The 22,857-nt window shown below is 36.2% G+C and overlaps 1 protein-coding gene across 1 annotated transcript in view; it reads left to right on the top strand.

Moving 5' to 3' along the window:
* Nucleotides 1-22,406, top strand: part of Chsy3 (chondroitin sulfate synthase 3) — a 258,972-nt gene extending 236,566 nt beyond the window's left edge. The window contains exon 3 of the mRNA XM_052155852.1: nucleotides 19,708-22,406. Coding sequence (XP_052011812.1) covers nucleotides 19,708-21,270 — 1,563 coding nt within the window. The 3' untranslated portion in view covers nucleotides 21,271-22,406. The remainder of the gene's footprint in view (nucleotides 1-19,707) is intronic.
* Nucleotides 22,407-22,857: the final 451 nt, after the last annotated feature.

The raw sequence follows: 22,857 nt of genomic DNA, 5'->3' as shown, positions 1-22,857 counted from the left end.
CACATAAGCAATGTGTTTGGACAAAATCAACCCCGACCCTCCCTTCAACATGCTCCCTCATACGGCTTACCATTTTCTCTGTCTCAACCATGTGTGCTCTTTGGTTTGTAGCCCACTGAATCCATTCATTGCTGTACACATATGATTGTGGTAACAGAACCATCCACTAGAAATTGGACAAGCAACCAGGGGATGCAGGAACCCTGAAGAAAGCTGTCTGTGTCCTCCAGCAGACAAAAACTGTCAATAACCCCTCAGCTGATGGAGAGACAACATGAGACCCTCCATGGTAGGGTTTTGTCACCTTAGTTTTGTGTAAGTCTTGTACAGGCAGCCACAGATGCTGGTCTTGTCCCAATACACTTAAAGTTTGAGATATAAAATGTAGAGCTTATGGCCCTATCGTATCCTACAGATGCCATTTTGTAGCAGTCAGACTTTTAAAGCCTTAGGCTCTTACAATTTTTCCTTGATGATCCCTGAACTCTAAGAGGAAAGAGTGTGATATAGATGTCCCTTTGGAGCTGAGCACTCTGTGATCTATTATTCTGTTTTCTTAACACAGGCATTCCTGTCTACATCTTTATAAGCCTTTACATCTTTATCAGAAAGGCTTGCTGACTCTTTCAGTAATGAGTATTTGTCAGCTGGCTCACTTCTCAGTAGACCCTTTATCAACACCTATATGCTATGATAAATGCCATTCACTATTTTCGTGAGCTTTTTAATAAATCTGACATTTGAACCAAGACACATTTTTTTTGTTTTTTTCCAAGATGCTCATTTATATGTTTATTTTATTTTATTTTAAATGTATTAATTCTCAGACTGGTAAATTTGAGCAACCCCAGACCCATAATGTTATTTATTTATTTAGTCCATCCCATACCTCCTCCCCACCCCCTCTCTCCATGAGGATGTCTTCAGCCCCCATCTCCCACTCTCCACCCCACCTGGCCTCTAAACTCCTTGGGGCCTCCAGTCTCTTGAGGGTTAGGTGCATCATCTCTGAATGAACACAGAGCTGGCAGACCTCTGCTCTATGTGTGTTGGGAGTTTCATATCAGCTGATGTATGCTGCCTGACTGGTGGTCCAGTATTTAAGAGATCTCGGGGGTCCAGGTAAATCGAGACTGCTGGTCCTCCTACCGTGTCACCCTTCTCCTCAGCTTCTTTTTCTTCATGTTAAGGTATTTTAATTGTCTCACATAACTTGCTGAATGAATGTATGTTTTATTTTAATTGTACTTTTAAATAGCATTCATTAATTATGCACAGTGATTTTAGTTCATTGTAACAATTACATATATTGCTTGTGTTCGGCTTTTATTTTATTATTTACATAATAAGTAAAAAGACAATAATAATGTCTGCCGTATATTTGCTATTATACATCTGATCAGTTGACTTCCAGCCTAAGTGTCTACCTTATAATAAACTGACACCTAACATTCCTTTTTGTAAATACCCTAGATTCCTATCTTTATTTTTTTAGTTATTTGCTTTGTGTCTTATTTCTCACCATGCTTCCTGTAAATAGTAGCTTTGAAACAGCCACAATAGCATTCTAAGACTGGGATCTCTAAAGATGATAGAGGAGTCAGATACCAATTGTCCTAAGGATTAGACAATGCAGATGCCATACATTTACATAACTGTAATCAACTCCAATCTAAACTTGGGTGATATGAACGGAGCAATATTGTGCCTTCTCTATGTAAATGCGTTACCTTCCAATTTATTTTGTCATCAAACAAGCAATTTTTCAATCAGTGCAACTTGTGCAAATCAGCACTCAGAATATGAATTAAAACGCTTAGCATATATTTTGATGCCCAGGCCCCCAAAACAACTTGAGAGAAGATTACATGAAAGGAGGTTTGTCAACAGGAAAAGTAATGGATGTGTTGCGCTTCGTTCTAAAAAGAAACCTAAATGTGGGGCAGAGTGAAGGCATATGTGTGTGATCCCATATTCAGGAGACTGAGGCAGGAAGATCCAAATTCAAGTACATCTTGGGCTGCATAATGAGTCCTTGACTCATGAAAGTGTACATGCGATGGACATGTTTATGTACATATGTTATGTGTGCCTGTGTGATTGTATATAAAGTAAAATCTATTGGTAACATACATTTTGAGTACAGAAACAAAATATTTGTCAAAAATAAAGTTTAGCTTGGTTAATTGTTCTAATTTTTTAAAAAACTCAACACACACACACATTTTTATAAAATAAGACATTTTATCAAAAGCACTGGCCTAACGTTTTGTTTCACTTTCTCACAAAGGAACGCAATCCCGGTAGGCTGCTGGCTTTAGGCCTGTTTATCATGTCTCTTGCTTCAGCATCTTTCTAAGCTTGGATCCCTGCAGAACTGTTTCTATTTGTTCTAAATCCTCATCTAAGATAATTCTCTTGTCCTAAGTCAATGCCATCTCTTTTTCTGTGGAACCATAATTATTTAATGGTGTCTGGTTGTCCTTAATAACTCAGCACCAGCTGGAATGAGATACATTCATCAAAATAAGGTTTGGATGTAACTATTATGAAGGACTGAGAAGAACTAGGGACTAATTATCTAGTTAAATTGCCATTCAGTGATTAGACCTATAATTCGATAAAATAACATTTAGAAAGCCAAGCATTGTAGTAAACATAAGCTATGTGGTATGTCTGGCTTTATGATGCCTTAGAAAAAGCTAAGGGGACTGAGAATCTGTAGGCATTGCAACTGTGTAGTAGGAAGATATATAGAGTTAGAGGACAATAGCAGAACTAAGATTACAGCTTAAGGGCTGAGCATTTGCCTAGGGTATGTAAGGCTCCACGTTCAATACTCAGTACCACACACATAAATAATTTAAAAAAATAAAAGGAGACCATTTGACTTGTCAGAGCCATAGAAGAAAGGGGATTAAGAGAAATGGCTTAAAGCATGATTTGCCATTTACAGCTATTGCTTGGAAATCTAAAATCTATCAGCTTTTAAAGAAGAACTTCTTTTATTGCAGAGAAGAAGGAAATGGGCCCCCGGAGTTCCCTTAATATGTTCCCTAGTTTCTCATGGCCTCTGAATTAGCTTTCTCAAAATTACCCATTCTGTCTTATTCTGTTTGTTGGTATCCTCCATGTATTCTTTGAGCATTAATATCTTAGTCCCATAGAAGAGATGTTTGTAATAATTCATAAAGTCCAGATAATAAAGGAAAAGAAACAGATATAATTAAGGAGTAATTGTAAAAGCTAAAAAAGAAAGAGAGAAATAGAATGAATTGATTTTGATGTTAACAGTTATAGGAAAGAAATCTGAGATGACACTGAACTCATTCATCTGCCTCAGGGGAAAAAAACAAACAAACAAAGTAGCCCACCAACAAACAAACAACCACACAGCTACTTGGTTTTCATTAGGAAGCCAGAAAAAATATATTTAAATGCATGCATCTTTTATTCAAGTTTACATTGGCTTTCATATATCACTATGTTAAGTTGTTTTATTAAAGATTTTTAAGAACCACCGTTATTCTGATTTGATCTTTGAATATCCATCTTTCCTGAAAGACTTATTTCTGTTCATAGGCATGTGATATGCTCTGAAGCACTTCAGACACCCATTCCTGCACTTATATCATGTCAGGTACTGGGGATAGACTAGAGAAAGTATACATAGTCCCAGCCTTGGAAAACAATAGTTGGTGGGGAAGGAAAAATATATGGATGAATAAACAAATCAAAAATTAACCCAGAATTAGTGAATAATTAGCACCTGGTGCCAGAGAGAATATATCATTTCTGATAAAGGAAGAACAGTGCATTCAACATAGAAAAATCTGAGCTGAGAAAGAATTAATAGGAGAAAACTGAGCTAGATGGATTGAAGGACCTTCAAAGTAGAGAGAGAATGGGGCTTGTGGCAAAGCACTGAGAATACAAGACCTATGTGGCTAGAGTACAGAGAGGAGAAAGAGAAATCTTTGTAGAAGAATGGAGGTGACAAACCCTGAGTGCTTTGTTTCTGTGATTGTGGATGCATAGACAGGGTAGGCAGGTCAAATAATCATAGTCGCTTTGGCTTCATGCAGAGCAGATTACAGCCAGTTTCCAGAAGACATGCTACAAAGAAGTTGTTATTGGAGAGAGAGCTCTGTGGTCTTGGAACTTTTTATTTCTCTCCAGCATACAAGAAGAGTTAGGCAGGCAGTCATAGAACTTTGGAGACTGAGACAGGACGATCATGAATTTCTTCATCCTTGCCTATACAGTGATAACCTGTGAAAGAAGGAGAGAGATTGGAATTGGTAATGAATACTAAAACAACTGTATGTTAGTGATTGAGAATGATGTACTAAGAGTAACTTGACATAACATCTGTACTTACAAAAATCACTTTCATAATGCCCTGGTTGTGTTTTTACTTTGTGGAACTATTTTTTATTCGATATATTTTTTATTTACATTTCAAATGATTTCCCATTTTCTGGCACTCCACTCCACAAAAGTCCCATAAGCCTCCTTTCCTCCCCCTGTTCTCCCACCCACCCCTTCCCACTCCCTTGTTCTGGTTTTGTCTTATACTGCTACACTGAGTCTTGGTACTATATTTTAATAATAAATTTTTTTTAATTCTTTGAGAATATAATACAGTATAATTTGATTCATTATCATTCCACAATTTTCATAGTCTCCTGTCCCATGTCTACTTAGCTTCCGTCCTTCCTTCCTTTCTTCCTTCCTTCCTTCATTCCTTCCTTCCTTTTTCTTACTTGCTTGCTTGCTCTTTTACTCTCGTTGAAAGCTGGAATCCAGTTTGTAAAGGATTCCTTTATGTTGAACCTACAACATAATATAGTTGATATATCAAGTCCACTTGATTTATCACTCCATTTAAGAAAACTAACTTTCCTTCAGTCAGCATCAATCAAATTACAATAGTTCCTTGACTGGGGATGGGACTTTCTACACATCTTTTCTTCTGCATGCTGGGATTTTGTCTGCTTAGAGTTCATATAGACCTTATGCATGCTGTCAGTCTCTGTAAATTCATATGTGCTCTCTTCTGCTCTATCTGGAAATTGCTCTTTCCCTTAAGTCTCCACCTCTTTTGGCTCTTAAACCTTTCCTCTCTCTCTCTCTCTCTCTCTCTCTCTCTCTCTCTCTCTCTCTCTCTCTCTCTCTCTCTCTCTCTCTCTCTCTCTCTCTCTCTCATGCATAAGTTCCCCAAGCCATGAGGGGAGGAGTGTAGTGGAGTTATCACATATAGGATAAACATCCCATAGTCTCTTACTTTGCGTGTTGAAGAGCTGTGAGTCTCTGTGCTAATTCCCATCGACTGCAAGAAGAAGCTTCTCTGGTGAGGTTTGAATAAGACACTGATCCATGGGTATAGAAGTATAACATTGGGAGTCATTTTATTCCTATGTTCATTTAGTAGAATTCCTGCTGGCACATGACGTATCAAGTCTCTTGTTGTTGGCCTCATTTACAATGTTGTGTATGAATTCTATCACCTAAAGTTGGCTTTACATATGCTTAAAAAGTAGTTGGATGGTCTCATAACTTTCATGCTGCTATTGTACCACTGGTCACAACTTGTGGGCAGGTTTTTGCTATAGCTTGTATAGTTTAAAGCTGGATAAGATTGGGTATTATTCTTCTCTCCAGTAACTTTTATTTCACCTTCTAGAACTATAAATCTAGCCAGAAGTAATAAAACTTCCAATGACTACCATCTAGATATCTCCATATTCTATGACTTAAGTATGTAATATCTTTGGCAATAGGGTTCTACAGCAAGTTCTGGAGGGTATCCAATAGCATTGATTTGGGAAATTAATATTGGGAGATCTAGGGGATCCCATTAACCAACAAATTAAAAAGAAGTAATCTATTCTTGGGCTGGAGGTTTTATTTGATAGCATATAATGTCTATTTGGAGTATTGTCCTCCTTGTATAGAGTGACAACATTCAAACTCCCTTTTCTATATGTGCATATTTTAGGAAGCTTCTATAGTAGTAGATTTCCATATGGTTCTTTCAAAAGACCTTCAGTGTTAGTTTTTAATGGGAAAATTTGTATGTTAACACAGAATCAAAATTTGCTGGATTTTGGTTATACTTTTATTTTTCACTAGAAAGGATTTCCCAATATGCTTAGGAGAATTAAAAACTTAACATCCAAATATCTCTATCTCTATCTCTATCTCTATCTCTATCTCTATCTCTATCTCTATCTCTATCTCTATCTCTATCTCTATCTCTATCTCTATCTCTATCTCTATCTATAGGGTTCTACAGCAAGTTCTATACCCAACTTCTATATCTATATCTATAGATATATAGATATAGATAGATAGAGACATGAAGTAGGTATAAATATGAACTTAATTTTTTCCTATTAAATAGATAATTGCTCTGAGCTACATATGAATTTGTGACTCAGAGTCACTTGTGTTTAAGTAAAATATTTTTGTAAAGAATAAGTTACATGTAAATTTTTCATTTTTATTAATCTGTTTAAAAATAATAGTGTTGCAAACATTACAAGCAATACATTTTAAATGTTTGCTAATATTTGTAGCAATAGTTTTAGAACAGACATTTAAATCGTTGTACTCATAGGGTGTGTAATGTGTACTTAAGCTTGTTAATGAAACACAGCTTTTGGCAGAGTATGGTGGCATAGGAAGCTCCCTGTAAGTTTGAGGCCATCCTTGTCCATAGATTAATTTCCAAACTAACCAGAACTGCTTAGTGAAACCCTTTCTCGAAAGAAAAAAAAAATAATCCAGCCTAACAAATATAACCGGCTATTCACTCATGCCAATTCATTCCCCATCACAGTTCCTTAACTCCCCTCAACTTCAACTTGAGAGTCCCTGTTTGCTTTTGATTACTAGAAGTACTTCATTTGTTTCTTCTGGTCAACTGGAACAATTAGAAGTCCTTTCTGCGTGAACAGATGATAGTTATATTTACATAAAATTAAATTACCCATTCCTCTTTCAGTAACCTATGACATACATTATTACTTTGTTGTGACAACTTTTTTTACCTGAGAGCCCAAAACAACAAACTGTACACAGTTCCCAAGTAAAGATGCATCAATCTTGTTAGAAAGGTGAAATTCAGAGATATTCAGCTTGTTGTATTTTTTGACTTCCAGAAAACTTGACTTTCTGATTAGACTTCCGGTTATTTTTAGTCACCATCATCTTGAAAACACCCACTTGATAATTAGAGCCTTGTTACCATTCTTTTCCAAAGCTATGTTATGGCCCCATGCAAGTCTACTGCACCATAATTAGGATTTTCTTCTAAGAAAAACATTATAATAGATATCCCGCCATGCTTATGTTATTATAATTGTGTTTAGCTCTAGGGATCATTATAATTTATCATAAAACATTACTGTTAATAACATAAGTAGAAGGAGGTATTACTTATATCCTTGATTACACCATAAGGAGCTGCATCTTAATTTGAGCCTTTTGTTTCTCAGTTTTTTAAGTTAATGCGTGCAAGTTTTAATGTAATCATGGGCTATAAACACTGTGGCTCAGTACATCACCAAGTGTTCCCCATGACCCATATTAAACCAAAGTTACCAGAGGCAGAACTAAGTGAGGCAACAAGACCTCAGTCTAGCTGTCAGAATATGGAGAAAGACTGAACTCAACTTTATTGAAAGAGAACTCAGGAAGTGGAGTTAGAGGGGATTTGTTTGGTCTTCCTTGTTCTGTCTCCCCCCTTCCCCAAATTGTATACATTTATAGTATACAGTATGTTTTTGTTGTACATATGCACAGTGATTTAATTATATTAACTTTTACTTTTTGAAATTATAATTACTTCATTCCCCTTTCCTATTCTTTCCTGTAACCTTACCATAAACTCTCCTTGCTCTTTTATGACCTACTTAATTTTGAAACACATACACACAATCACTCGTACATGCTAAGGAGTGTGTGTGTGTGTGTGTGTGTGTGTATGCATGTGTGTGTGTGTGTGTGTGTGTGTGTGTGTGTGTGTGTGTGTTGGCTTGTGAGGACACTAAATACCTAGTATAGTGTCCTCAGGTTTAAACCATGATATAGTATGGTTTTACATGATTCAAAGGGAAAAGTAAGCTTTTCAAGACTTTAAAAGGATATCTGAAAACACAAATGACTTTAAGCAAATTAAAATCATTAAAGAAACATGGAGGGAGTTTATAGGCCCCTAATACATAGGCCATTTAATAATTTTCTATTTAAAATTTGTTCCAAGTGCTAGACTCCCTGACTATTAAGAAACATAGCACTGACATGATTACTGTGCAGCCTTTGGACTACAGCTCTTCAAAAATTGCCTTTAATATATTGTATGGTGATCTCTTTTAAGAAAAGCAAATCTTTTTGTCATGTAAATTATTTCAACTTTTGTTTTTACTTTCTGAGATAGTGATTTATCATATATGTTTATAAAAAACAATACACAGATTCTCTATACCCTCTTTCCAGCCATCTCCTACAGTGTCTGTCCTGGTTGTTTGGGGATTTGTGGTGGAGTTCTTTTCTTTTCTTTCTTTCTTTTTGTTTTGTCAACTTGACACAAGGTATAGCCATCTGAGATTCAGAGGATCTCAACTGGGAAAATTCCTTCAACACAATGGTCCATGGGACATTTTCTCTATTGATGATTGATGGGAGAGCTTGTCCACTGTGGGCAAGTGGTCCTGGAGGATGTAAGAGAAAAAACTGAGAAAACTAAAAAGAGGAAACCAGTTAGTAGTGTTCATCCACAGCTTCTACTTCAGTTTCTGCATCCAAGTCCCTTCCTTGAGTTCCTGCCCACAGACATCTCCTCATGATAGACTGTGATCTGTAAAATTAGTTAAACCTTCCCTAAGTTGCTTTGATAATTTATCACAGCAATAGAATCCCCAACTAAGGCAGCAATCATCACACTGATATAATCTCATCTCACTCAAACCTCTCAATTAGCTTGTGTGTGTATGTATATGTATATATTATGTGTGTGTGTACACACGCATTTTTGTGTTCTCATACTTTCTTGTAATCATGTTGTACAGTGAATTTGAAAGCACAATTTATAGATTAATTGTGCTTATTTCCAAAGTGCTGTTATTTTCATAAATCTCTATGACAAAACAATAGTTTATATGAAAAGCATAAATAATATGCAACAGGGCTTACAGTAACTCTTTGTTGACAACTGTTTCCTTACCACATATCATTTGACAAGTTTAAATTATTTTCTATGATTATAGAATTAAATGATTTTTGCCTAAAATTACTTCTTAACATTTAAAATCAAGCTGTGACTTCTTTGAGAAGTTTTTCCCACAGAGAAGTAGGACACACTTTGTGCATATTTCTGGTAATATTTGAAGCCAACACTTAAGAGAGAATAATAGTATTAATTGGAGAAATCACTATTCCTCTTAGGAATTCTATTTTCACTTTTTTATAAAATAAAAAAAGCACCATTATGCATTTCCATCAGAGCAGTAATACTCCCCATGTAGTCATATAGTATTATATAACTAAATCACAGAAAATGGAGAAAGTTTACATATTCAAAGGGCAAATTATGAAGTCTTTAATACATTGTCACTATTGTTTTATACTGTGTTAATTATTGATTATTTCCTGGTAAGGCTTCACAGTCATTCTAATTGTAGAGTATCCAGTTCTTAGTATAACAATATCTCCTTGCCCCAGCCTTCTTTAATCTCATATTAAAGAAATACATGGAAATGATTGCAATAAAAGGAATTTCTTTTCTTTTCAGACAGTCTGCTAATAGATACCAGCAGAGTAAAATGCTTTCTTATACATAAATTAAGTAAAAGTTCTGCTTAATACAGGAAAAAGTAATACAATTATTCCTCCTTAATGGGAAGCATCAAAAACATTCACATACAGTTTACCTAATAACGGCCTGGTCTCCCATTCCTCTTTTATCTCATCATGATTCAAGTGGTCATCTTGTTAGTTTTCAGGTGATAAATCCAGTAATAAGTGAAGTATTCTAATGAGAATTTGACCAAGGCCATTCTTATTTACTAATTCAATACTTTCATTAATACTATTAGAAAAGCAAATAGTTACAGAAATGTGCACAATCAAAATGGTGACTCCTATGACAATTATTATGTGACAAATTATTTTCTAAGTGCTTCAGCTAAACATAGTAAATCTAACAGTATTCTGCGAGTCGCATGCCCTTGCATGCCTGTTATAAGAGGGTTTAAACTGAAGCATGGAGAAATAAGTAGTCTATTCAAAATCACGAGATTGCTTAGCTTTAATGCTAGATCTATCCTTGATGGTCTGGCTTCAGTGTCTGAGTGTGAAGTTGCAAGGAACATCTATTAGCTAAGAGTTGTGGTGAGACAAATAGGAATAGCTCTTTAGAATATTTAAAATCCCATAGGAAAGAAAGAGCAAATGTTTTTAGATTGGACTGTAGGAGGTCAGAACTATTTAAGACATGCAACAGGAGAATCTCTGAGTTCTTTAGGGATTGAAGGCTCTTCCATGTTGTTTGCAAATGTGAGTGATGGGTAGAAAATTTGTGCAAATTAGGGCCATTTCATAATTTTAGAAACAACAGCAAAAAAAAAATTCTATTTCAGAATGCTTAAACAGTGTGTGTTGACATAGTCAACACACTACCCAACCCCTCTTTCTATAGCTACCTTTGCATACACCCAAGTTTAAGTCTAATTTTCCTTTTTCTTTTCTCCCTAACACCATTTAAGTCCAAGCTGTTCTGCCCACATAATCTTGAACATATGGTCTTCTGCTGGACTGTGATCAATTTACCAGGTCTACAGGATTTAATCTGTCCCTTTCCCTCCCTACAGAAACTATAGCTCCTTGGCCAAGGGTAGGACTTTGTGCTTACCTCCCCTTTATATGTTTTATTTGGTCTGCCTTGAGGCTGCATGGGTCTTGTGCATGCTGTTTTAATCGCTGATATGCAGCTACTTTGTGTCTGGAAGGTAGACTCATCATAGTCATCCACTTCCTCTAGGCCTTACTTTTCTGAAGTTCCAAGAAGATGAAAAGATCTCCCTTACTTATGGATTGGCAAGACTAATATTATAAAAATGGCCACCCTACCTAAATCAATCATTAGATTTAATGAAGTCCTCATCAAACAACTACAAAGAAACAGCACCTTTCAGACACATTGTAGAAAAGACAGTATCTCCAACAAATAGTGCTGGTCAAAATACATACCCATATGTTGAAGAATGGAACTAAACTCTTATCTCTCCCCTGCACAAAAGTCAATTCCATAAAAATGAAGACACTTAATGAGAAACCTGATACCTTTCTTAGGACGTTTTCTAACAAAATAGATGTGGCTAATGCTTGTGTAAATGTATTCGTATGCAATTAATTGTCAGTTTAAATTCACTACTACTAAATCTATGTGCAAAGTGGTTGAATCATCATGCAATGTCTTGAAATGTATAATGAAAAGCAAAATAATTCCTGCCTTTTTCCAATTAGTAATTTACTCCTTAACCATTTTATGTTTATTTCTAAGAACATTTTCTATTTTATATGATCTTGTTTCTTTATCACAAGCCCCTTTTTCTCTGTCACTCAATTTTGTGGAGTTGTTGGTAGCATTTTCTGTTCTCTGTCATATCCACTTAGTCATTGTGTTTATGTTTGTTGATGTATCTCTTTTTCCTTTTTATTCAAAAAGATTTTCTCAGACATTTGTTGATCTTTATAACTTAAGTCAAAATTAAATTATTTTTCAACATGTCCACAAGCTTATTAAAATATTCTCATGAATAGACCATAAGAAATTTCTAAGGAAATACAATTTTCTTGTAACCATCCTATTGCAATCTTGTGGATCAAGGATGATTAAACAGGGTCGAGGCTTCTCTCACACACTGCACAAGTACATCTTGCCCTGTGTTCTTTCATAAAAGGCAAATAATATCTTTAATGATGTACACATGTAATTTCCTCTAATAAACAGCTCAATGATAATCAGTTTCATTTCGCTTGCCCTTCCTTTCATGTCCCTCTTTTTTGCAATGTCTTCCTTTCTATTGTTTTTCTCTCTGTTTGGTAAAATATACCTGTTAATGGTTGTCTGAGAAATGCACTAGAGATATTTTTCTGTTAAGAACATGACCTTATCTCCTGCTCTTGAGACAGGCTTAACATCCGTATTCCATCAAGTTCTGAAACAATCATTTTCTTGTTTCTATTATGTTTTTGAAAAATCTGGAGACACTCAAGTGTTGAGGCTTCTCCTTCCTCCCCTTCTAGCAGGTTTCCAGCATATTCTCTACCACAGGACCCTAAAGTTTCATTGATGATATTCCATGAGTTAGTTCCATCATTATGATTTTGGTGAATAAGCCTTTGCAATGTGAAAAGACCACCACTTAAGGTGTTGCAACTGGGGGGAGTTTTCATGAGTTATTTTATGCATTCCTTGCCTGATTCTCTGTTGACTCTTCTACAATGACCATCACCCGGTATATTCAAACCCCTCAGATGAATCTGATCAATTTCTAGACTTCTGTGAGTCTGTCATCTGTTGTTTTTTTCTTTTTAGTTTTATGATTTTTGGTTTAACCTTCTAAAGTCTTTAAATCACCTTTAATTCCCATTCTTTTACTTTAAATTTAAATTTCTAATATTACATTTGATTTTTGCTGTATAGGTTATATATAGAGAGAAGTATAATGGAGCATATGATTATATGCTTGACCTTATATGACAATAATAATTCCAGCCACATCCTTCACTCTTTTGATGTCTTTACTTAATTTCTTCTTGTTTATTTTTTCTAAAGTCTGTTTCTATAAAAATGGCTGACCCCTTTGATAAAATATTTACAATTAAGAATAAGGGGGTGTGCAGAGATAATTCAATTAGTAAAATGCTTACTGCCCAACCATGATATCTGAATCTAGATCCCCAGCCCTCACTTAAAAGCCTGCATGGTTCACATGTTTGCAAGCCCAGAACTGTAGAGAATAGAGGCAAAAGAATCTGTGGGGCTTATTGGCTAACCATAGGATCTCACATGGATGAAGTCTAGGTTCAGACAGACCTTGTCTCAGAAATTAAGGCAGGTTTCCTGAGTGTTTACCCCAAATATTCTTTATTCTGCTGCAAAGGCATTTGCACAACTATATCTCTTGACACTGTATTCATAATATCAAGAAAATAGAATCAGCCTGGTTGTCATCCACAGATGAATGGCTAACAAAAATATGCCACATAGACACAATGGGATATTTTCAGTGGCAAAGAAAAGTAAGTCATGAAATTTTTAGGGAAATGGATGAATCTGAAAAATGAGGTTGTCATTAAGTGAGATGATCAGAGCATAGAAAGATAGAAAACCATTAGAAACAATGAATTCATGAAATTCTTAGGCAAATGGATGGAGCTAGAGAATATCATACTAAGTGAGGTAACCCAGACTCAAAAGGTGAATCATGGTATGCACTCACTAATAAGTGGATATTAACCTAGAAAACTGGAATACCCAAAACATAATCCACACATCAAATGAGGTACAAGAAGAAAGGAGGAGTGGCCCCTGGTTCTGGAAAGACTCAGTGAAACAGTATAGGGCAAAACCAGAACGGGGAAGTGGGAGGGGGTGGGTGGGAGGACAGGGGAAGAGAAGGGGGCTTGCGGGACTTTCGGGGAGTGGGGGGGCTAGAAAAGGGGAAATCATTGGAAATGTAAATAAATTATATCAAATAAAAAAAAGACAAAAAAAATATAAAAAAAAAAAAAGAAAAAAAGAAAACTATGCCCTCTCAATATTCTAGCCTAAACTGAATATGGTTTTCTGTAAACACATTTAAGTGTTAACAAAATCTGAAATTCTAGAAAAGAAACCCATATGAAGAGACCTACCTGATAAAGGGTGAGGAGTGGGCAAAGGACACATGGGCCATAAAACCAAAATGGCTGTGGGGACTGGGAGCTCTAGAAGGGATGGCTCAGCAGAAGGCAGATGAGGTAAGCAGAAAAATCATGAAGTATCTCTCTTTAGAAGATGACATAATGCTACTTAACACATTCAATGCTGGATGGACTCAGGGCCTTACTAAGAACAATAAAAATGTGGATGATGTTAGAAGAGATACTGATTGAGGGACATTAGGGAGCCTGGAGGTAGGTACTGTGTTTTATATAATAAGCTGTGTTGTATAAATGTATATTTAAAGAATAGGGAAAAAGTATTGTTTAAAAGTATTATTCCACAGAGACTACCATACCTGGGGATCCATCCCATATATAGTCACCAAACCCAGACACTATTGTGGATGCCAACAAGCGCTTGCTGACAGGAGCCTGATGTAGCTGTCTCCTGAGAGGCTCTGCTAGTACCTGACAAATACAGAGGTGGGTGCTCTCAGCCAACCATTGGACTGAACACAAGGTTCCTAATGCGGGAGCTAGAAAAGGACCCAAGGAGCTGAAGGAGCTTGCAGCCGCATAGCAGGAACAACAATATGAATCAACCAGTACCCCCAGAGCTCCCAGGGACTAAACTACCAACCAAAGAGTACACATGGAGGGACCCATGGTTCCAGCTGCATATGTAGCAGAGGATGGTCTTGTTGGACATCCAAGAGAGGAGAGACCCTTGATCCTGAGAAGGCTCCATGCCCTAGTATAGGGGAATACCAGGACAGGGAATGAGGAGTGGGTGGGTTGGTGAGCAGGAGGAAAGGAGAATGGAATAGGGTGTTTTTGGAGGGGAAACCAGGAAAGGGGAAAAACATTTGAAATGTAAATAAAGAAAATATCTAATAAAAATTGTTTATAAGAAAAAAAGAAACACAAAATGGATAGTAATTGAGGAAGACACCCAGTGCTGAGCTCCACACTCTACACACACACACACACACACACACACACAGAGAGAAAGAGAGAGAGAGAGAGAGAGAGAGAGAGAGAGAGTAAAGATAAGAGAACAAAAATATGATCAGTTTCTGAAAAATTGTGAATGGCTCTTGTTTGCCAAGACTGGAGTAACCACTCCATAGTTTTTAGAAAGTGTGTTTTTTAAAATGTATCTCGTCACACAAAGGGGGAGTTGTCTGGTCTGTCTGATATGTTGCCACTAGCTATTTTTCTCTACTACTCTACAGATCCCCATTAGGGTTTCTTATTTAAGTTGATTTCAATTTCTTCCCATTGCAATATTCAAGATTCATTTACCCATGGTATCCTGAATCCATGATTGTTTATTTGTAGCAGGTACATTGTTCCAACCTTTCATTTACCTTGTGTACATATATTTGCAAAATCTTTTGTTTGTGTTCAATTCAAAAAATATGGAATTACTGATCTAGCTGTCATTTTACAAGAAGTTAGCTGGAAAATTTTGTCTGTCTCTTAAGGATTTCGTTGTTTCTCTTTTTAAAACTACTTTGAGTTAATTTCATCTTTAATATAGTTAAGTGAAATTAGCATCTAGCATATAGATATTATAGTAGATGCTAGTTTCAAAAGAAAGTATAATATCTATATGCTAGATGCTAATTTCACTTAACTTGTTTCATCAGATTTATTATTTATGTAGTTTTTCTTTGTCTCTCTCTCTCTCTCTCTCTCTCTCTCTCTCTCTCTCTCTCTCTCTGTGTGTGTGTGTGTGTGTGTGTGTGTATGTGTGTATGCTCACATATGTGGATATAAAAGGACAATGGGCTACTTAATGTAGTTTAATGCCTCCTTTCATCCTGTTGGTTCTGGAGATCAACCCCAGGACATCATGGTTGGCAGCAAGCACTTCGACCTGCTGAATCAGACACACACACACACACACCACCACCACCACCACCACCACCAACAACAACAACAACAGCAACAGCAACAACAAACAACACACACACACACACACACACACACACACACACTCCCATTACCACCATCATCACAAAAAATATTTCCTTGAATTGTCTTTTCAATGTGTCTGCTGCTCTCTTACATTTTTCACTCATTCTACAGGATCTACCTTTTTATTTTCTCATTTTTTCCCCTGTCTCTGACAGCACACTTTTCTTATGTTTAAATCTATAGGCTGACATCTCTTCTTGCCATTACATCCCAACCATCTCATGTATCTGCTTCCTTTGTCAAATGTTTTCCTTGGTGCCATGGCTTATTTTTCTTTTCTTATGGGAATTGAGGGAAATAATAGTTCTTCATTTTAATTCTTTTTTACTTGGACTTTGCGTTTGTTACACTATTTTTCTTTCTTAGAAAAAAATGACTCAACTCAGAAAGAACTACTTTGATCGCGGCAAGACATTCACCTTAAATTTATCTTGGAATTGTGTTCAAAGCAGTTCTATACTTGCTAATTTCAACAAAGAGAGACATTGATTTGTTTTTTCTGCAGCCTAATATTAAATCTGTTCTATGGGGAAAAAGCTGTTTATGTGTTTCATACCTCCTATAGCTCTGTATTTTCTATGTCTCTGAAACAAATGTTGAATCCAACAATCGATTCTATCTGAGTTTCTCATGTGAATGTCTGCGCCCAAGGTATAAACCGATGGTTTTGTGTTCAACATTTTGAGATCATTTCTTTTCCTTGTGCTCTGTGAACTCTGCTGTCTGTGAACTCTGCTGTCTGGAAGGGATCTCGCCACAGGCTGTGCACTGCTTCTCCTTTTGTGACCAGTTGCTTTTAGAAGTCATTCCTCAGCATCCCTCGGAAATCCCAGCATTTTCTTAGTGACATATATCATTCTAATTTCTGAGTTTTAAATTGAAGTTGGGCGGATTTTATTTTAAATGTTATTATTTTTAAATGGCTTACATTTATGAAATTCTGATTTGTTCAGTTGTATAGTTTAATGGTATCCAGTAAACAGACACTGTTTTTTTGGGGGGGTGTTTATTTGTTTTTTTGTTTTGTTTGAGACAGGGTTTCTCTGTATAGCTCTGTCTGTCCTGGAACTCACTCTGTAGACCAAGTTGGCCTCAAATTCATAACAAACACAGTTTTATAGTTATAAAATAAAATCCATTGAGTTATCTCTCCATTATTCTTATAATGGCCTCATGTCTATAGAAACACCCAAAACTTTCCTCCATATCTAAAAGATTTTAAAGTTTTTCTTTTGCATATCGATAATCATTCCATAAATTCTAAATACTACATTTCCATTACTAATTAATGCAAAGGCAGAGGGAACTTGATATAGTAAAGTGTAACAATAAATTCATATTAAACCATCTCTGGATATTTGTTGTTTTCATAATAGGTTTGTTTCATAGCTTCTCAGATGTTGACATTGTGGATGGTGGAAGCCATTGGCATTATTACTGCTGTGAATTTGTTATCATGACATGGCACTGCCACAAAGAACAAACAAATTCAATTATAAGTTATAAATCATTTAAAGCATGCCCCTATAATGTCCAATATAAACTTCATATTCAAGTTTTAGTGTACTCCATATGTAATATGATTTGTGCCATTTAGTTTTTGAACTCTTGTTATTTTAATAGGCACTTAATTAAACAATTTGATACCAATAAACTTTAATTTGATGAAACCTTCACAATGTTATGTTTTTGTAATTAAATATGCCAAATAGTACATTAAGTTCACTGAAGCATTGGCTGTATGTAGCCAAATTTAAAATTGTCCTTGATAACCATGAAAATAATGATGTATTATTTGAAGGTGCCAACCATATTTTCTGAAGACTCCTAATAAAAAAAATTTAATATAAGGTTGCCATATCCTTGAATATTTCCATATGAATATTTTGACTGAGTGCTATCTACTTAAAGTTAGACTACAATGTTAAAAAGTCATGAATGCTTTTATTTTATTTTATGCAATTTCAGTAAGCATTGAATTAGTTGACATTTCCCATTGTACAGGGAAAACAAAGGATTAAACAGACTGATTATGAAATTCCCTGCAGATAATGGATCCCAGTGTTCAAAAACCTATATATACTCAATTCCAGCTGGTTTCAAAGTCTAGCTCTTAGCTGAATTATCCATTATTTAGAAATTTATCTTCTCTAAATATGAAAGAAAAAATTTTGAACAATAAGCTATGTGCTTCTTGCAAAAATTTATTGAAGATACTGTTACAATTCCTATACCTGAAGTAGGTATAAATGAGCTACTTTTAAGAATTTTTCCTACCCCCAACTAGATGCCATATGCTATCAAATAAAACCCTGGTACAGGAATGTATTTTCTCTTCTTGAGTCATTGACAGATGGTGTCTCATAGAATTCCCAAACACTGTGGATACCTCTACAACATGACTGTAAGATGCAGAAATATGGCTTTTACTCAACAGGAAGCCTAGCCCCTATTTTCCAGCATCCATAGTGCTAGAAGGTACTATATATATACCTTATATATATATGGGAAGGTAATATTCACCCTCACCCAGCTATGAATCCTATGAGCTATATAATGGCCTGCCTGTAAGATATGCCTAATGGTACAAAAAAATGAGCTCATGGGTTGGTTGGTTCTTTAAGTTTATTTATGAAATGTACATTTTGTTTATTAGGCTTGTGTATAAATGTTAATATATATCCTCAAATTTGCATCATAGTATTCCTTCTATTCATCAGTTTATTGCCAGAAATCTCACGCACACTGAAGCTTTTTTGATGTCCTCCTCTGCTTCCTTCTCTTACTCTTTCTCCACCCTCTTCTTCTTCCTCTTCTGGGTGTGGTAGAGAGCCTTTGGTTTCATGGTAAAGGAAGAAGTGTGATCTGGAAGTTTAAATGCTCATTCTAAATGTGTATTTCATTTATGATCCTGGGTTAATGATGTATCTTTACTGCTGCTTTTTGTCTTCACGGTTCTTTTTTTAAATAGATGATCTAAAAGCTTTTCTGATTCATAATTGTCAAGCATGTCTAAGTGGATATAACTTGATATGAGCATCATACTAAGAACTTCTGATATGGAGCTAGCTAGCTGACCAGAACACTAACCAGTGTTCGGTGCTATCTGACCAAGAACCTATTCCTGCAATTCTGTGTACTGGGCCTTTTGTTTAACTCTTCAATTAACATCCTCTTAGAAACATCCATGCCATGCCCTCTGAGCCTTTTTATTCTAAATGGTCGAGTAGGAGGTTCTGGAAATATTTGAATGATTTGGGGGCTGATTTTAGGAGAAAAGAAAATGCAAAACCTTGAAAATACATGAAACATTGGCTTACAGCATTTTCTCCTACATTCTTAGCATTTGTTATCTGAGTCCAAGTAGAAATAAAAAATACTGATCTAATTGGAAGCAGAAAGTAAAATGGTTTTTCTAGGTGCGTTGAAATAAACATTTCCTTGACAAGAGAAGTAAGGTCAGGGCTCCAGTACACAAGACAGAGGCTGAGGTCAACAATAATACAGCGTGTTATTAAAGGATGAAGTTCATGAAAGGGTAACTATAATATAGCAAATATGCTAATAACTTCACATACTTCGAAACCTCATATTGTACATGATAAATACAGTTTTACCTGTTGGTTTTAGAAATAAGACTTGTGATCGCATATAAATATAAATTTACAAAGCATATTAACAACAAAGTACCATATAAGTTCATATTTATTAACTATTTTCATTTAAGTGTTTCATTTTCATGCTCGTTTTCCTTCCCATCTCACATTCTGGTTGCCGTTCGCTTTTCAGATGCAGCAGCTGTTCCATGAAAACTACGAACACAATCGCAAGGGTTACATCCAAGACCTTCACAACAGCAAAATCCACGCAGCCATCACACTCCATCCGAACAAAAGGCCCGCGTACCAGTATAGACTTCATAACTACATGCTCAGCCGCAAGATCTCCGAGCTCCGCTACCGCACCGTCCAGCTCCACAGGGAGAGCGCTCTCATGAGCAAGCTCAGTAACAGCCAAGTGAGCAAAGACGACCAACAGCTGGGAACGATGCCTTCTTTCAATCACTTCCAGCCTCGGGAGAGAAATGAAGTCATGGAATGGGAGTTCCTGACAGGGAAGCTGCTCTACTCAGCGGCAGAGAACCAGCCTCCTCGACAGAGCATCAACAGCATCCTAAGGTCAGCTCTGGACGACACTGTTCTGCAAGTGATGGAAATGATCAACGAGAATGCCAAGAGTAGGGGCCGGCTCATCGACTTCAAGGAAATCCAGTATGGCTACCGCAGGGTTGATCCCATGCATGGGGTGGAGTACATATTAGATCTGCTACTCCTGTACAAAAGACACAAAGGAAGGAAACTGACTGTGCCTGTGAGGCGCCATGCATATCTTCAGCAGCCGTTTAGCAAGCCTTTCTTCAGAGAAATGGAAGAACTCGATGTCAACAGTCTGGTGGAGAGTATCAACAGCGGTACTCAGTCCTTCTCCTTTATATCCAATTCTCTAAAAATACTCTCTTCTCTTCAAGAGGCCAAAGAAATAGGAGGGCACAATGAAAAGAAAGTACACATTCTTGTCCCACTTGTTGGAAGGTACGATATTTTCTTGAGGTTCATGGAAAATTTTGAAAGTACATGTCTTATCCCAAAGCAAAATGTGAAGCTTGTCGTCGTCCTTTTCAGTAGGGATTCTGGCCAAGATTCTGTCAAGCACATTGAGCTGATACAAGAATATCAGAGCAGGTACCCCAGTGCAGAAATGGTGCTCGTTCCCATGAAGGGCGAGTTTTCCAGAGGTCTCGGTCTTGAAATGGCTTCTTCCCAGTTTGACAATGACACATTGCTGCTATTTTGTGATGTTGACTTAATTTTCAGAGGAGACTTCCTCCAACGCTGTAGAGACAACACAGTTCAGGGACAACAGGTATATTACCCCATCATCTTTAGCCAGTATGACCCAAAGGTCACCCATAGGGGAAATCCTCCCACAGAAGGTGACTTTGTATTCTCAAAGGAAACTGGATTTTGGAGAGACTATGGCTATGGAATCACATGCATTTATAAAAGTGATCTACTGGGTGCAGGTGGATTTGATACCTCAATACAAGGCTGGGGACTTGAAGATGTAGATCTCTATAACAAAGTCATCCTATCTGGCTTACAGCCCTTCAGAAGTCAAGAAGTGGGAGTGGTGCATATTTTCCATCCTGTTCATTGTGATCCTAACTTGGACCCTAAGCAGTATAAGATGTGCTTAGGATCCAAAGCAAGTACTTTTGCCTCAACCATGCAACTGGCTGAACTCTGGTTAGAAAAACATTTGGGTGTCAGGGATAATCGAACTCTCTCCTGACAGTCCAGGCAATACATACTGCCTTTGGAAAGGGGAGTTTACCTCAGTGTTGGCTGTTGTTATTTTTATTTTATTATTGTTATTTTATTATTATTATTGTTGTTGTTATTGTTATTGTTGATGTTGTTGTTGTTGTTATAATTTTATTTTGTTGTCCTGGTCTTAAAGTATTCTTGGTTGTCTTCCAAAGGGTGTTTGTTGACCTCAAGCAAGAAGAGTCTGCGGTTCACTGATATTTCACAGTCAGAGTTCTACTGAAGTCAATACATATATTACTTTTATATAACTTTATTTGAGATTGAGTTAAATCATGGCAATCAAATGACTTTGGAAGCTCATTCATCACAAGAGACAGCTTAGAAGAATGTTCTCTTAGGGCTTAAAGATGCAATATTGACTTTTCTTTTGTTTGTCAACTTCAATGTGATACAAATATTTACCAGTGAAAGGTACCACAAAAGTGCTTTACGCTTCCCAAGGGGAAGGGACTCTGTGACAGAAACTTGAGTTTTGTAATTTATACGAGGACTTAAATATATAGACAATAATTTTCTTCATCGTTAGAATTTTTAAAGTAAATGAACACCTATGATTGTATGTTTATTTTTTAAGAAAAAAATTTTAAAAACTGAGGAGTCCTGTTCCACAAGCAACCGGTACTGGCTACCCTGGTCTTACAATTACAAACTCCTCACAATTGTCTGCTATAAATGCGAAGGAACTTTATTTTCTCAAGGAAATATGATTTAATGAAATATTCATGTACATTTTAGAAGCTTTATGAAACAATGTCCTTCATTTGCTGGCAAGAAGATAAAATATGACAGAACCTGTTTATTTATAATAAAACACAGGTATAACCGTATTCTTTTTTCAAAAACATTGATAGAGCTCTGTTGTTTACTTTCCGTCTCATTTGATGTAATTTTTAGGGTGATGTTTGCCAAAATATGCTGGCTTTACTAGATGGAAAAAAAACACCACAGGATCACAAGAAATGTATTGTGTTATGCCTTACTCCCGCCCTCGTAAGTGATTCATAATAATAAATTCTTAATTCAGTAATCCAACATTTGAAAGGGGACGCTCTTCCTTGTCTCTGAAGACTGGAGTTCCTCTAACCACAAAAGACTAGTTCAGAATCTGCCTTGGGAAACATATATAAATATAATAACCCTGGGGGAAATTATAAATAAAATTAATTTTATAATTATGGGAAAACACCTAGGGAAATATCTAATTTCTCCATTTTTCTTTAAATAGAATTTCTAGAGAAACACAATCATATTTAAGAAATATAAAAATAAATGTACACAAGGAAGCCTCATGAGATTTATTTTTAAAAATAATCTTGCAAACAAGTAACACATTTACACAAAATCAAAGGAAAATGCTTAAATCTCTGCAATTATCTGGCTTTCTTACATTCCATTCAAACTTTCCTGGTACTACCGAGATCACTATTTTAGCTGGCATGTGTCTGCATGCCTGTCTTTATTTCTAATGAAGAAAAGAAACATCTTTTACAGTTTACCCTGTATTAACAAAGTGAAGAAATTGACATTAGTTTTTCACCAAATAAGAAAA

This window comes from Apodemus sylvaticus, chromosome 13 (genome assembly GCF_947179515.1).
Source record: "Apodemus sylvaticus chromosome 13, mApoSyl1.1, whole genome shotgun sequence".
Classification (NCBI taxonomy): domain Eukaryota; kingdom Metazoa; phylum Chordata; class Mammalia; order Rodentia; family Muridae; genus Apodemus; species Apodemus sylvaticus.
The sequence above is the reverse complement of the archived record's forward strand: the minus strand, read 5'-3'. Positions and strand labels throughout refer to the sequence as shown.